Source organism: Macaca nemestrina, chromosome 2 (genome assembly GCF_043159975.1).
Source record: "Macaca nemestrina isolate mMacNem1 chromosome 2, mMacNem.hap1, whole genome shotgun sequence".
NCBI lineage: Eukaryota > Metazoa > Chordata > Mammalia > Primates > Cercopithecidae > Macaca > Macaca nemestrina.
In genome coordinates this window covers 11320039-11335606 of record NC_092126.1, presented here as the reverse complement: position 1 = coordinate 11335606, position 15568 = coordinate 11320039, and the positions used below count along the sequence as shown (strand labels likewise).

The 15568-nt window shown below is 46.8% G+C and overlaps 1 protein-coding gene across 1 annotated transcript; it reads right to left on the bottom strand.

Annotated features, from left to right (window-relative positions):
- Positions 1-1866: 1866 nt before the first annotated feature.
- On the bottom strand, positions 1867-14072 carry LOC105470990 (uncharacterized). The gene is made up of 4 exons (XM_071089651.1): positions 14067-14072; positions 4716-5034; positions 4338-4605; positions 1867-3697 (listed from the first exon to the last, which is right to left on the bottom strand). The coding sequence occupies exons 1-4, from the start codon at positions 14070-14072 to the stop codon at positions 3616-3618; spliced, it is 675 nt and encodes a 224-aa protein (XP_070945752.1). The 3' UTR covers positions 1867-3615.
- Between the last annotated feature and the right edge of the window lie 1496 nt (positions 14073-15568).

Below are 15568 nucleotides of genomic sequence, written 5' to 3'. Positions count from 1 at the left end.
CACAAGGTCAAGAGATTGAGACTATCCTGGCTAACATGGTGAAACCCTGTCTCTACTAAAAATACAAAAATTAGCTGGGCATGGTGGTGCATGCCTGTAGTCCCAGCTACTCAGGAGGCTGAAGCAAGAGAATTACTTGAACCGGGGAGGCGGAGGTTGCTGTGAGCTGAGATCGTGCCACTGCACTCCAGTCTGGTGACACAGAGTGAGACTTCGTCTCAACAAAAAAGTTTATGTAACCAAGGCATTTGTTAAGGCCTGTGTGCTTGAATTCATTTTTTGCTGGTGTATGTATGCATGTGTTTCCTTTGTTTTGATTTCCGTGGACATTATCTGGGTATTTGTGATGATTTCCATTGTCTAGGATGAAGACATTGGCAGCCAAAACTCCCTGAAAAGTTAATAACAGCAGCATACCTGAAGTTACTGGTTTTATTCTGAGGCTGTTACTCTTTTTTTGAAACAGAGTCTTGCTCTGTCACCCAGGCTGAGTGTGATGACATGATTTTGGCTCACTGCAGCCTCGACGTCCCAGGCTCAAGCAATCCTCCTGGCTCGGCCTCCCAATGTGCTAGGATTACAGCATGGGCCACCATACCCAGCTAATTTTTAAAGTTTTTTTAGACACGGGGTCTCCCTATGTTACCCAGGCTGGTCTCAAACTCCTGGGCTCAAGAGATCCTCTTGCCTTGACCTCCCAAAGTGTTAGGATTACAGGTGTGAGCCAACATACCTGGCTGGTTATTACTCTTATTACTAGCAAATGTTATTTATTGAGCTTCTATGGTGTACCAGACCCGGTGCTTTTTGTTTTTTTTTTTTTTTTCCCAAGATGGAGTCTCGCTCTATCTCCCAGACTGGAGTGCAACGGCACGATCTCGGCTCATTGCAACCTCCACCTCCCAGGTTCAAGCGATTCTCCTGTCTCAGCTTCCCAAGTAGCTAGATTTATAGGTTCCCACCACTGCGCCCAGCTAATTTTTGTATTTTTTTAGTAGACACATGGTTTCACCATGTTGGCCAGGCTGGTCTTGAACTCCTAACCTCTGGTGATCCATTTGCCTCAGCCTCCCAAGGCTGGGATTACAGGCGTGAGCCACCCTGCCCGGGCCAGACCCTGTTCTTGGTGTACATTTTGCTAATCCTTCCACCAAATCTCCAAAGTAGATATCATTGTCTTCACTTTAGATTTAAAAAAACAGATGCTTATGACCACCTACTAGCAAATCTTGATGCACCAGGGCCTGGTGGGGATAATCATTGACTGTCTGGCTGACCATTATGAGTCACAATTTCCATTCCTGCAAAATGGAGAATTTTTTGACTTAGGGGTGGGGTGTTCGCTAAGCTTTCTGCCTGATTCTAATTCTTCTGCTAGAAGCTGTGGGTTTACAGAGGTGGAAAAGATAGTCCTTCCACCAAACATATATTCTATTATGTATATCTTATCTATATTATATATTCTATTATATATCCCTTCCACCAAAAATATGTTCTTTTATATTAATAGAATATAAATCCAGGGTCCAATGGAAAAGACTTAAGGGCAGACACAGAATGGGATGTAGTTTATGTTAGGAGAAGCCTGAAGGGACATCATGGCAGGCATTTGTGTGACCTCCCACAAAACACCCTCCTCCACTCTGTCCTTTCTCTGTTCTTCCTTCCCTTTGTCCTTATTATTTCCTTTCTGCTTCTCTTTCTTTTCTATCTTCCTCTGTCCTGCCCTAGAACGATGCCTTTCTAATTGTGGGTTATAACATATTATTAGTAGGTCATAAAATCAATTCAGTGGATGTAGACCAGCATTTTAAAAAGTGAATAGAATATAAACTCACTAAAAGGCATCACTCATACTCAGGATAATACTGTTGTGTAAAATTTGTTTTAATATGTGTGTCAGCATGTGTACACTGTGTCAAGATGTAACACTTATAACCTATTTCAAGGCCCTGCTGTAGACTAAACAAGGACCCCCATGGTGCTCCAGGCATCCCCACCCTCACCTGTGGCACCAGGAGCTACTGCAGGAGCTACTGGCCCAGCTGGGTCCTGTGTCTTTCTCTGTGTTGTCAGGGCCTGCGCTGACAGTCCACCCACAGGGAGGTGGAATCTGGGGCTTGACAGTGCTGGGAGGATCCTTCAGGCTCAGGCAAATCCTCACCTGGAGGCAGAGAATGGACTAGATGACCCCTGAAACAGTCCAGTTCAGCATGTGAGAGCTCCTCTGGGTCCAGCCCTGTGCCACCTTCCCGTAGGGCCTTGGGGAGAGCAGAGAAAGCAGCTGCCCGCTCCAGGCAGTTATTTTACCCCAGGTGCCACTTACCCTGCAGAGGGGCTGGAACCAGATAATCATTTTACCCCAGGAGCAACTTACCCTACAGAGTGGCTGGAACTTCTCAGGTTTTTCAGTTCCTGTGTTACCTCCCAGCCCTTCCCATCACATGCTGTGGGTGTCCATGGCTGACCAAGGCCCCTGAGCCAGGCCAACCCCCCCGCCTCCCAGTGGGTGGCTCTGTGGTCCCTGGCAGCCCCAGCATCATCCGGGGCACAGAGGCCATGGACACTCAGGGGATGGTCAAGGACACAGCTCCTTCCGTTCCTCCCTCACAGAGCTTTCAACAAGATAGATGGTCATTCTTCTGTCCTCACTGTTTGCTCTTGGCATAAGGGGACCCCAGGGCTGGATGACTTCCCTAAAGAGGAATCTATTGGGGTCCCGCAGACGCTGCCAAGTCCTGTCTGGAGGATGAAGGCGGGGGGCACATCGCTGACGCAGTTTCTCCTCTGCCCTCCACCCCTTGCCCCTCCTGAGTTCCTGGACTAGGAACTCAGCCAGGACTTGCTTCAACCTGAGAGGATGGTGTCCAGCCCCCTTGGAGCCTGCCAGCGTCCGGCGGGATTTCAGAGGGACCTCCAGGGAGGCGCTGCCCAATTGCCCCCCGTGTTGCTCACACAGCCCCCACTGATCTACTCTGGGGAGGGCTGGGGGCCCAGAACGCGGCTTCTAGGGGGGCCTGGGGCAGCAGGCCGGGAGATATCACTTGTTCACCGCCTGCTCACCCAGATAACTGCAGCTTCTTCCACTGCCGCCTATCACCCTCCGGCCATGCCTCTGCCCAGAATGCCCTCCCTCTCCAGTTCTGCCCGCCCCTCAAGGCCTGCCCAAATCTCCCTGAATTCTCGCCTGAGCAGACACTCTCCTGCACGATTCCCGCAGCGTGGATGACTCAGTTGAGCCTCAGTCTGGGGCTGCCCTGTGCTGGCACCTTTATGCAGATGCTCGGCTCCCTACCCTGGCCTGTGAGCCGTGTAGTGCAGAAACTGCATCTCACTCAGAGCGAGGGTAAAGAGCAGGGGTGCTGGAGATGCCAGCTGCCCTGCCACAGGCCAAGAAGACTTGGTCAAGTGACCATTGCTGTCTGTTTCCCCAACTGTAAAGGGGGCTGAGACCCTTACAGGCTTGTGAGGCTTAAAGTCTGACAAACGCCTACCATCCCACCAGGCACAGGGCAGTCGCTGAGTATTTGGCAGTGGCCGCTGTTCCCCACAGTCTCCAACATCGCCCGGGGATGTAACAGGTGCACCACGGACAAGACTGATGGGTTTATCAGTTCACTGGGGAGAGAGGCAGGATGGATGCACTTGCTTGTTCCTCTGATTTTCCCTTAAGCGGAGCAGTGACACTTGGCAAAGGCTGCCAGGGAGATGGGAAATTGACATTAATTACGGGAAAGTGAAGCAAGAAGAGGGTGAGAAAGAGACAGGGGAGGAAGAAAGGAAGGAGGCATGGTTAGAAGACTGGCAAGCAATAAAGACGACTGTTTTCTTGGAGGAACAAGGACGTAGGGCCATGAACAGCAAGTGGACGCTTCTTCTCAGTGAATTATGGCATTTCAGCGCTGGAATAAGCCTGAAAATCACAGATCCCCTTCACAGACCAGGGACGTACAGGCCCTGGGAGAGCAGGAGTTAGAGAGGACCGTGCCTGCAACAGGCACTGCCTGCTACACCCTGCCACGGGCAGAGGGGCTGTGCTCCCACCCCACAGAGGCCCCATCCTTCCCTTTCTCTCCCCAAGGCTGCTCCCGCAGGGAGTTTGGCTCCATGGACACCTTTGAAGGTTATGAGGGTGCAGAAGACATGTAAAAGGTGAGCAGCGCTCTGAATGTAATTTCTTTCTTGTTTCTTTCATCTTCTTCCTCCTTCCTACTCATCATCTCCTCCTGCCTCCTGTCCCTCTCCCCCAACCCCTCTCCCCCTCCTCAGGATTCTCCCCCAGAAGGACCTGGCTAAGCCAGGGAGCCGAGGTCACAAGTCCTCAAAGTGGCTCTGACCCTGCTAGCCCGGCGTGTCCCCACGTGGCTGTCTCCTTGGCGGTGCGCTGGTGTCCGGTCATAACTGGGGTTCCCGCCTGGAGCCCCGTGGCGCAGGTGGGAGGGTTGGGGGGGGCTGCAGCCTGCCAGCGGGAGTCACCACCTTGCCCGGCCTGGCCACAGCCTCCAGCAGTAACTCTGAGGGTGCCCCCGTCCCCTCCCTTCCAGCTCGCGGGGCCTTTTCCAGTCTGATGACAGTCACGAAACCTGTTCCTCCAAATCCGCTTTCCTGGAGAGGGGAGAAAGAACGCAGGGAGAAAAAGAAGAACGCGATGAGGAGGAAACGTGAGTGTGAGCGAGGAAAGACTAAGCGCCTCTGTGGGCCACCGCGTCTCTGACCTTCCTCGCGGAACTGCAGGACTACCGGCAGCACCGAAAAGGAGCGCTCTGGGGCGTCCACGGGCCGGCTGGCTCCTGCGGGGGCGACGGCTGGTTTCCAGGCGAGGGCGCTGCGCCCGAGGAACTCCGCCCCGGAGAGCTGACCTCCTTGCGGACGCCCCCGCTCCTCGGCTCCAGAGCGCCCGCATTCCCGGGAGAGGCGGTGTGGGGGCCCGGGGCCTGCCCAGCTACGCAGAAAGCAGCCGGCGCCGCGGCGGTGGCAGAAAGGGGACGCCCAGGGCCACCTCCCGGGAGTCCGAGGGGTGCGCTGGATGCTCGTCTAGCTCCGGCCTGCAGAGCCCACTCTTCCCCCGCCCACCTGCCAGCGAAGGACCTCGCGGGACCGGGACCCCCAGTGCGCCTGCGCGAGCGCGGCGGGCGGAGGCAGACGCTCGCGGAGGCCACGCCCCCTGGGGCTCGGCCGAGCCTAGGAGGAGCCGGAGCTCCGGAGCTGGCTCGGGGCTGCTCCTACCCTCCAGCGCCGGGGCCCAGCCTCGCAGTGGACCGGGTGCGGGAGCCACTTAGCACCTGACAGGTTAATTCAAAGGGGGTAGTTCTAAGGTAACTGCTGAGAGATTTACGTTTAGATTTGTTAGTTTAAAAATTAGTTTTCCAGTTGTTTGTTTATTTTTTTTGAGACAGTCTCTACCTGTCGCCCAGGCTGGAGTGTAGTGGCATGATCTTGGTTCACTGCAACCTCCTCCTCACATGTTCACGCAATTCTCCTGCCTCAGCCTCCCGAGAAGCTGGGATTACAGGCATGTGCCACCACGCCCGGCTGATTTTTGTATTTTTAGTAGAGTCAGGGTTTCACCATGTTGACCAGGCTGGTCTCGAACTACTGACCTCAGGTAATCCGCCCGCCTCGGCTTCCCAAAGTGCTGTGATTACAGGTGTGAGCCACCGGGGCCTGCCGATTTTCAGAAATTTTCGTCAGAGGTTTGCACCTATTTAGTTTTTTATTTATTTTCAGACTTAACTTGTCAGGTTTCCTTTTTTTTTTTTTTTTAAGTTGCAAATTAACTTTTCTGATTTTAATTTTTACTTATGTAGTTTTAAGGTGTATTTATTTTCAGAATTTCTTAGGTTTAACATTGCTGTCAGTCAGGGTCCAATGTCAGGGTCCAATCACTGAAATGGACTCCACACCAATTATTTTAACAGAAATTTAATGTAAGGAATTGTTACCCAACTATTGGAAAACTAAAAAGGCAAAAGAAAAAAAAAAGAAAAAGAGAAAAAAGAAAAAAGAAAAGGATGATGTTGAGATGTCATGAAGATTTCAACTGCAAGAAGCAGCTACCACCTCAAGAGCTAAGGGAACAAGAAGAAGTTGAAATGATCAAAACTCAGAAGTCTGAAGATGGCCCAGGGCTGGGGGTTGTTCTCTGAGGAGGAGACACTGCTCAGAGCCCGGGTCTGGGAGCTGGATGCAGAACTCGGACGGGAACGTGCCCAGCCCATGCTGGTGTCTCTGAATGGGCATCATCAGGCTGGTTATGGAAGTGTTGGGAAAAGGCAAGCTGGAACCAACTGCTGCTACTGACACCAACTGTCATTCTCAGGCTGGAGACCCATTGCTAAAAGAATGCTGACAGGAGCCCAGGAGCACAAGAAGGAGCCCATCGTGACCCTGCACCACAGAGCAGGGGCAGGGGTGGGGGGTAGGGGGTGTAAAAGCTGAGGACCATGGCTTAACTATCCAGCACACTTAGCTTTGGAGTTACTTAGAGCTCCGTTAGGATTCAGTTAGTTTTGGAATTGTTAGGGGTGATTTGATTTCACTTTTTCACTACATGCGGGATCTGGCGGAGCCTTTAGTCTCCTGGTCTTGTTTCTGGAATGGAGTGGGTCACGAACACCCCATAGGAGTCTGTCCCAGGAAACTTAAGACGATCACTTTAGAATTCAAGAAAACAAAAATAACGTGTTTCACTTGGTTCATAAAGAAGCCCTTTGACAAAGTGGCCAAAAAGGGGCAGAGCCTAAGCGACAGACTCTTAGGGAGGGGCCCTTGGAACAGTGTCCTGCAGAGTGTTCCTCTTTCAAATTCTTAAAACTTGACGCTGTTTTGTGGGGCCACCCTCTCCCACTGTCCTTCCTAACTACACAGTGCCTTTCTTGTTTTGAAGCTGTAGATTGTTTGTGCAATAAAACAAAGTTCCTCCCAAATCAATAATGTGTAATCTTAGGTTCTTCTACCTGCATTATCCTTCAGCCCACATTGTTCCATTTGACCATCAGAACATTTACATATGTATGTACATATGTATGTATGTATGTATGTATGCACTCCCTTTATTCAACACCTATTTCCTGAGCACTCCCCTGCCCTGAGGATGGGTCTGGCACCAGGTAGAGACCAGGGAGGTATGAAGGTGAGTGAAGCATTCAGTCCAGTGGGGGAGGCAGATGTGGAAACAGAATCACAACACAATGTGGCAAATTCTCTGGGAGCACAAAACACCGTCACTGACTCTTCCTGATACAGTCAGAAAGGGGTGACACTGGAACTGGGTCTTACAGGCAAGTGTCTTCTCCCGGTGGAGAAGGAGAAGGGCACCCTGGCAGAGGGAATAGCATGAGCTCAGGTACAGGGGCACAGAGGAGCTGTGCATGGCAGGTGGGACGAGTTGATGGGGACTGCTGGGTCACAGGGTTCAGAAAGGCACTAAGCTTAAGGGCTGACCCTGTTGCTTGACAGATCCTGCCTCATTTGTTCCTGCAGCAAGTCTGCAAGATAGTAGGGAGCAACCTCAGGAGTCCCATGCTTCTCCTAACACAGTTTACATTTCTGGGTATCTTTTTTTTTTTTTTTTTTTTTTTTTGAGACGGAGTCTCGCGCTGTCACCCAGGCTGGAGTGCAGTGGCCGGATCTCAGCTCACTGCAAGCTCCGCCTCCCGGGTTCACGCCATTCTCCTGCCTCCGCCTCCCAAGTAGCTGGGACTACAGGCGTCCGCCACCTCGGCCGGCTAGTTTTTTGTATTTTTTAGTAGAGACGGGGTTTCACCGTGTTAACCAGGATGGTCTCGATCTCCTGACCTCGTGATCCGCCCGTCTCGGCCTCCCAAAGTGCTGGGATTACAGGCTTGAGCCACCGCGCCTGGCCCATTTCTGGATATCTTAAGCGCCTTCCCAACTTTCTCCTTCTCCCATCCTTATTTTCATTTGTCTATTGAAGATGAGTTCCTCCTTCCTTCACCTTTTGATTCCTGCTTCTTAAACATATGTAGAGATGGAGGAGGGTTGAGACCAGCAAGGTGTGAAGCACAGGAGACTTTAGCTGAAAAGGGAGGTGGAGAAGAGCAGAGCAGAGGAGACCTGCTTGTGGGAATGGTGTGCAGAAGTTCTTCAGACCAACACGGTGGGGAGTGGGCTGCGGACATCACCAACCATGACTGCCTCCAACTGTATTCAGCAACCATTGTAAGGTCACGAGGATGCCTTTCCCAAAGGGGGAAACTGCTTTAGATCCAACCCAGGCTTGTGAATGTAACAGACTGGAATTTTTAAAAGCACACAGAGCCCTTCACTGCACTAACAACAATGGACATGTCTACCAAGTAAACACACACACACACACACACACACACACATATGGTCCTACACAATCCGCGGTGGTATGTTTTCACACTTTTTATAATACACATCTATGCATTCAGTCTTGTGTGTGTGTGTGTGTGTGAGACTAACTTAACACACTGAATGCATTACAATGCATTAAAAAGTTTTCCAGCAGACTTCTCTGTTTTGGCCTCTGCTATGGTCTGATTGTTTATGTTCCCCCCAAATTCACTTGTTGAAATCCTAACCCCCCGGGTGATGATGGTGTTAGAAGGTGGGGACATAGGGAGGTGATCGGGTCATGAGGGCAGAGATTTCATGAATGGGATTATTATCCTTATAAAGGGGGCCTGAGAGAGAGACTCCCTTGCCCCTTCCACTGTGTAAGGACACAGTGAGAAGGCACCACCTATGGACCAGAAAAAAGGCCCTTGCTAGATGCCAAATCTCCTGGTGTCTTGATCTTGGACTTCCCAGCCTCCAGAACTGTAAGCAATAAGTTTCTGGGGTTTTTGTTTGTTTGTTTGTTTGTTTGTTTGTTTGTTTTTGAGACGGAGTCTCGCTCTGTCGCCCAGGCTGATCTCAGCTCACTGCAAGCTCCGCCTCCCGGGTTCCCGCCATTCTCCTGCCTCAGTCTCCCGAGTAGCTGGGACCACAGGCGCCGCCCGCCCGCCCGGCTAATTTTTTGTGTTTTTAGTAGAGACGGGGTTTCGCCGTGTTAGCCAGGATGGTCTCGATCTCCTGACCTTGTGATCTGCCCGTCTCGGCCTCCCAAAGTGCTGGGATTACAGGCTTGAGCCACCGCGCCCGGCCTGTTTGTTTTTCTTTTTCTGAGACTGAGTCTCACTTTATCACCCAGGCTGGAGTGCAGTGGTGCAATCTCGGCTCACTGCAACCTCTGCCTCCCGGGTTCAAGTGATTCTCGTGCCTCAGCCTCCCAGTTAGCTGGGATTACAGGTGCATGCTACCACGCCTGGCTAATTTTTGTATTTTTAGTAAAGACAAGGTTTTACCATGTTGGCCAGGCTGGTCTTGAACTCCTGATCTCAAGTGGTCTGCCCACCTTGGCCTCCCAAAGTGCTGGGATTACCAGCGTGAGCCACTGTGCCTGGCCAGTTTCTGTTGTTTATAAACCACCCAGTTTATAGTATTTTCTTATAGCAGCTCAAATGGGCTACGACAGCATCTCTGATTATCCTATCACAATATATCCATTTCTCTATGATAATCTATTTCTGTGTGAGAATATGTAAGAATTTCAGATGTTTCATGCTGTAGCTGAACAGAGGAGTCTCCTGGGTTCTAGCCACTTGCCTCAGGAAGCACATCACTTGGATCCTGTCAAACACATTTGACCACTGAATAGCCAGCCACTCACTATGGAAACACAGCCCAAAGCATTCTCAACCTTTTGGACCTCAGCCCTTTTCTGGATCTATGAAAATGTCCATACTGGATGATGCTGGCAGAGTGTGAAGTGCCCAAACCTCCCAGGCTTCATAGGATGAACCCTCTGCAAATCTTAGATGGCAAGTGGGTGACCAGAGGAGCCATTCCAATACCAGTCATTGCTGGATGTTTCTGGGGTGTTGTCCTCAGGTGCTATGGACCATATCTACTCTGTCTACTCTGTCTTTCCATTCCAGTCCAGTGGATATTGTGTCTTCTTCTTCAGGCCCTTGTTCACTGTAGCTGCTCAGGAAATAGTTGCGAAATGAATTGTTGTGGTACATTCTTAAAACTCTTTGAAAATGAGAAAAAAAAAGAATGACTCTTCTGTGGGTAAAGCTTTGGTCATCTTTCCACTTGTTTACATGAGAAAGAACACGGAATAATGAGATTAAAGTCTCCAAAAACTTTTGGAAAAATTGTTCATGTCCTCTATAGTGTTATAATTTTGCTATTGTCCCCCAAAGGGGCTCAGGTACCATGCTTTGGATGGAATGGTGGGACTAAAGGCAGCTTTGATTCTGTACTATTTGGTGGTGTTCTGAAACAAGCTAAACACTAGCTGTGCATTATGCAATATTTAAAGGAAGTAGAAATCATCCAAATCAGCATTTCCAGAGTGTTTTTCAGACCAAGCAAGATAATGCAAGAGATCAGCAGTTTTCTCCCTCAAGTTGTTCTATAGGAAAAAAAAAAATTACCCAGGCTCAAAGAAATTCTACAGGAAGAAAGTCTGCATACTTATGATAACCACATCATTTCCCAAACTCTTTGAACCCAGAAATCATGGTGGAATGCCACATGGCATGTATGTTAGTAAGGTGCTACACCAGAGACTCAGCCATATAATGACTTAAATAATAAGTTTACTTCTGTCTCATGTCACAGTCCAGGGCAGATAGGAAGCTGCTTGCTCCACACAGTTATTCAGGATTTGCAAACTTCTTCCATCTGGGTTTTCCATCATGTCCTAGAACAATGTCTTTATCTGTATGGTCCAAACTGAGTTACGTGCATATCTGTGTTCACAGGTAGGGGAAAGAGACTGAGGATTACATGTGCAGTATTTTAAGACTCAACCTGGAAGTGGCACACATCACCTTCTCTCACATTCCATTAGTGAAAACTTAGTCATGTGACCACTCCTCACTTCAAGGAGGGGTGGGAATTATCAAGGAGGAGTAGGAATTATGGTCCCTAATGGGGAGGTATTTCTACATGATTTCTGACAGCTACAAGTCTGTTAATGTGTATCATGGTTGCCCCAGCAGCCTGCAACAGAGCAGGGGCTAGAAGCCAGGTCTTCCAACTCCTAGTTCAGAGTTCCCATTACCACACTAGTATTTCTGTACAGTAAGTCCTCAATGTTATCAGCAGGTTCTTGGAAACTGCAATTTTAAGTGAAATCATGTATAATGAAATCAATTTTGAAATTTCTCATCAGTGTTGTAACTAAGTAACATTATTTGAGGACCTGCTTACATAGTTTTGCTTGAAGTCCAAATTTCCAAGAACCTATTGATGACATTAAGTGAGGACTGACTGACTGTGTTCAGCCGACATATATGGGGTCCTCCTGTGTGCCAAGCTCTATGTCAGTATGAGAGTGGAAAGTCTTACAAAACAGAACCCCCTAATTACATATTTACTCTAGTATCAAGCTTTGTTAGTGGATAAACGTTCAGATAGTTTCGTAAAGCTATCCCAAATTATCTGATAGCTTTGCATGATGCTCCTTTCATTTGCCAAGAACATACATATTCTTGGTGAGGGATTAACACATATGATGAACAGAGTAGAGAATCCTGAAAGAGATCCCAATGCATTTGAAAAATGGGTATATAAAAGGGTCATTTAAAAAATATAACCAAAAAGCTAAATATGCATTAAAAAGGAGGGTGTTGGGTCCACTAACTAACTAATCAAATAATGCTAGATTTCCCTTCAGTTTCCTCTTGAACAAGGAATTGCTTATGCAAGACTCCAAAGCTGAGAAGCAGATTGTCTTTCAGTCATCATGCAGCCTGGAAAGCCCCTCACTTATGTACCAATAGATTGTGAAGCAATCAAAGACTACTATATACACTTTAAAGGCAACCAGAAAGACTCCCTCATTCCAAGTATCTTTTACCCTATTGGAACTAGAATATCTCACCCTAAAAGAACACTCACCAAAGATTGGCTTAAGTCTTCCTCCTTGTAGTCTGTAAAACTTACTCTTATAGATTGGGCACAGTGGCTCATGCCTGTAATCCCAGCACTTTGGGAGGCCAAGGCAGGTGGATCACCTGAGGTCAGGAGTTTGAGACCAGCCTGGCAAACATGGTGAAACCCCGTCTCTACTAAAAATACAAAAGTTAGCTGGGAGTGGTGGTGGGCGCCTGTAGTCCCAGCTACTCGGGAGGCTGAGGCAGGAGAATCGCTTCAACCTGGGAGGCGGAGCTTGTAGTAAGCTGAGATCGTGCCACTGCACTCCAGCCTGGGCAACAGAGTGAGATTCTATCTCAAAACAAACAAACAAACAAACAAACAATAAAACAAAAAAAACTTACTCTTCTTTCAAATCCCTTCCAACCTCTGCTGTGATGGTAGCTGACTACCTTGTAACAGCAAGTTTTGAATAAACAGCCTTTGATTAATTCTATTTTTTCTGTCAAAGAAAATAATTAAAGCTTGGTCAAGTAAGATAATTAAAAGAAAAAGAAATCATGGACATTCTAGAAGAAAACTTTTGTTTGAGCTTTACTGCTGAAAAAGAAAACATATTTTAAAAAGTAACCTTGACTGCACAGCAAAAGAAACTATCAACAGAGTAAGCAGACAACCTACAGAATGGAAGACAACATGCACAAACTATGTATCTGACTAAGGTCTAATATTCAGAATCTATAAGGAACTTAAATAAACAAGCAAAAAAACAAATAACCCCATTTATGTCCTTTGCTTACTTTTTGGACAATTCTCAAAAGAAGACATCCAAGTGACAAACGATCATATGAAAAAATGCTTATCATCACTAATCATCAGAGACAAGCAAGTCAAAACCACAATGAAACATCATCACACACCATTCAAAATGGCTATTACTAAAAATAACAGATGTTGGCAGTGCTGCAGAGAAAAGGGATTGCTTATGCACTGTTGGGGGGAATGTAAATTCATTTAGCTACTGTGGAAAGCAGGAGATTTCTCAAAGAACTAAAAGTATCATTCAAACCAACAATCCCATTACTAGATATACATCCAAAGGAAAATAAATTGTTCTATCAAAAAGACACATGCACCTGTAGGTTCATCACAGCACTATTCACAATAGCAAATACATGGAAACAACCAAGGTGTTAATCAACAGAGGAGTGGATAAAGAAAATGTGGTACATATACACCATGGAATAGTACGCAGTCAGAAAAAAGAATGAAATCATGGCCTTTGCAGCAACATGGATGCAGCTAGGACCATTATCTTAAGTAAACTAACGCAGAAACAGAAAAGCAAATACCACATGTTCTCACTTATAAGTGGGAACCAAGTGAGTACACATGGACATAAAATGGGAACAATAGACACTGGGGACTACAAGAGAAGGGAGGGGGACAAGGACTGAAAAACTACCTGTTGGGTGCTATGCTCAGTACTTGAGTGATGGGTCCAATCGTATCCAAACTTCAGCATCATGCAATATACCCTTGTAACAAACCTGCACATGTACCCCGCCCCAAATCTAAAATAAAAGTTGAAAAAAAAAACAAACCAAACCCTTGCAATGGGAGGAGTCTTTTCAGACAAAACATGAGATCCAGAAGACAAAAGTAAAATGTTAATAAGTTAGGCTGCATAGCAAGCCAAAAATTTTATATGAAACATTTTTAAAAGTGAACAGACAGAAACATTTTCAAAACAAATCACAAAGAATTAATTTCCTTGGTATACAATGATCTTTTAAAAATTAATAAGAATAATTCAATGAGAGGTTGAAATGGGTACAAATATAGTTAGGTAGAAGAATAAGACCTAGTGTTTTGTAGATCAGTAGGGTGACCATAGTTCAAGATCATCTATTGTACCTGTCAAAATAGCTAGAAGAGAACAATTCAAATGTTCCTAGCATTAAACAAGATAAATATTGCAGGTGATGAATATCCTAATTACTTTTTTATTTTTTCCCAGACAGAGTCTCATTCTGTTGCCCAGGCTAAAGTGCAGTGGTGTAATTTTGGCTCACTGCAACCTCCGCCTCCTGGGTTCCAGTGATTCTCCTGTCTCACCCTCCCGAGTAGCTGGGATTACAGGTGCCCACCGCCATGCCGGTATTTTTAGCAGGAATGGGGTTTCACCATGTTGGTCAGACTGGTCTGGAACTCCTGATCTCAGGTGATCCACCCACCTCGGCCTCCCAAAGTGCTGGGATGACAAGCGTTAGCCACCGTACCTGACTTTTTTAGATCTTTACACATTATATGAATATGCCAAATTATTACATGTATCCCAAAAATATGTACATTATGTGTTAATAAAAAGATTTTCAAAATTAATAAGAATAATTCAATAAGGAAAATGGACAAGGATAGAAACACAGAATTCCAGGAAAAAAATACAAATAATCAATAAATATGTGATGCATTTAATCACATATAATAGAAGAAATACAAATAAAAATGAGGCACTTTTAACACATCTATTAGAATACCATATATTTAAGTTTGACAGAATCGGGTATTGGTGAGGATATAGAGAAATGTGTACTCTCATCCTACACTGGGAGAAATATAAATCAACAGTGGATTCTTGAGATTCAGTATCAATTTAAGATGTGCATATCTCTTTACCCTGCAATGCCACTTCTAGAAATTTATCATAAATATTTACTTACAAATGAGCAGAGACATTTATGTACAGGGATGTTCAGATTTTTATGTACAGATTTTTGTATGGACGTAGTTTTTTGTGGTTTTTTTTTTGTTTTTTTTTAGATGGAGTCTCACTCTGTCGCCCAGGCTGGAGTGCAGTGGCGTGATCTCGGCTCACTGCAACCTCTGCCTCCCGGGTTCAAGCAATTCTCCTGCCTCAGACTCAAGTAGCTGGGATTACAGGCATGCACCACCACACCCGAGTCGTTTTTATATTTTTAGTAGAGACAGAGTTTCACCATGTTGGCCAGGCTGGTCTCGAACTCCTGGCCTCAGGTGATTTGCCCGTCTCGGCCTCCCAAAGTGCTGGGATTACAGGCGTGTGCCACCGAGCCCGGCCATATGGATATAATTTTTAGTTCTTTGGGATAAATGCCCAGGAGTGTTACTGCTATTTAATCTTCAAATAAACTGCCAAACTATTTTTCAGAGTGGCTGCATTATTTTCCATTCCCATCAGCAAAATATGAGTAATCTATTTTTATGCATTCTTTCCCAAATTTAGTATTTTCACCCTTTTTTTTTTTTTTTTTTTAGGCAGAGTCTCGTTCAGTTGCCCAGGCTGGAAGTGGCACTATCTCGGCTCACTGCAACCCCTGACTCCCAGGCTCAAGCGATCCTCACATCTCAGCGTCCTGAGTAGCTGAGACTACAGGTGAGTGCTACCACCCGTGGCTAATTTTTTTTGTATTCTTAATAGAGGTGGAGTTCCACCATGTTGCCCAGGCTGGTCTCAAACTCTTGACCTCAACCGATCCACCTGCCTCTGCCTCCCAAAGTGCTGGGGTTACAGGCGTGCACCACTGTGCCTGGCCAGTCTCACTATTTTTAGTTCAAAAAAAGTTTGTGTTCTCTATTCTCCACATCTTTTTGTTCTTTTTAATCATCTAAA

What these genes read in the sequence shown, in the direction of transcription:
- LOC105470990 (XM_071089651.1), bottom strand. An exon ending in CCTGCAGTTCCGCGAGGAAG is followed by an intron (nt 4,606 to 4,715) that starts GTCAGAGACGCG and finishes TCCCCTCTCCAG; the next exon opens with GAAAGCGGATTTGGAGGAAC. An exon ending in GGACACGCCGGGCTAGCAGG is followed by an intron (nt 3,698 to 4,337) that starts GTCAGAGCCACT and finishes TCTCCCTGGCAG; the next exon opens with CCTTTGCCAAGTGTCACTGC.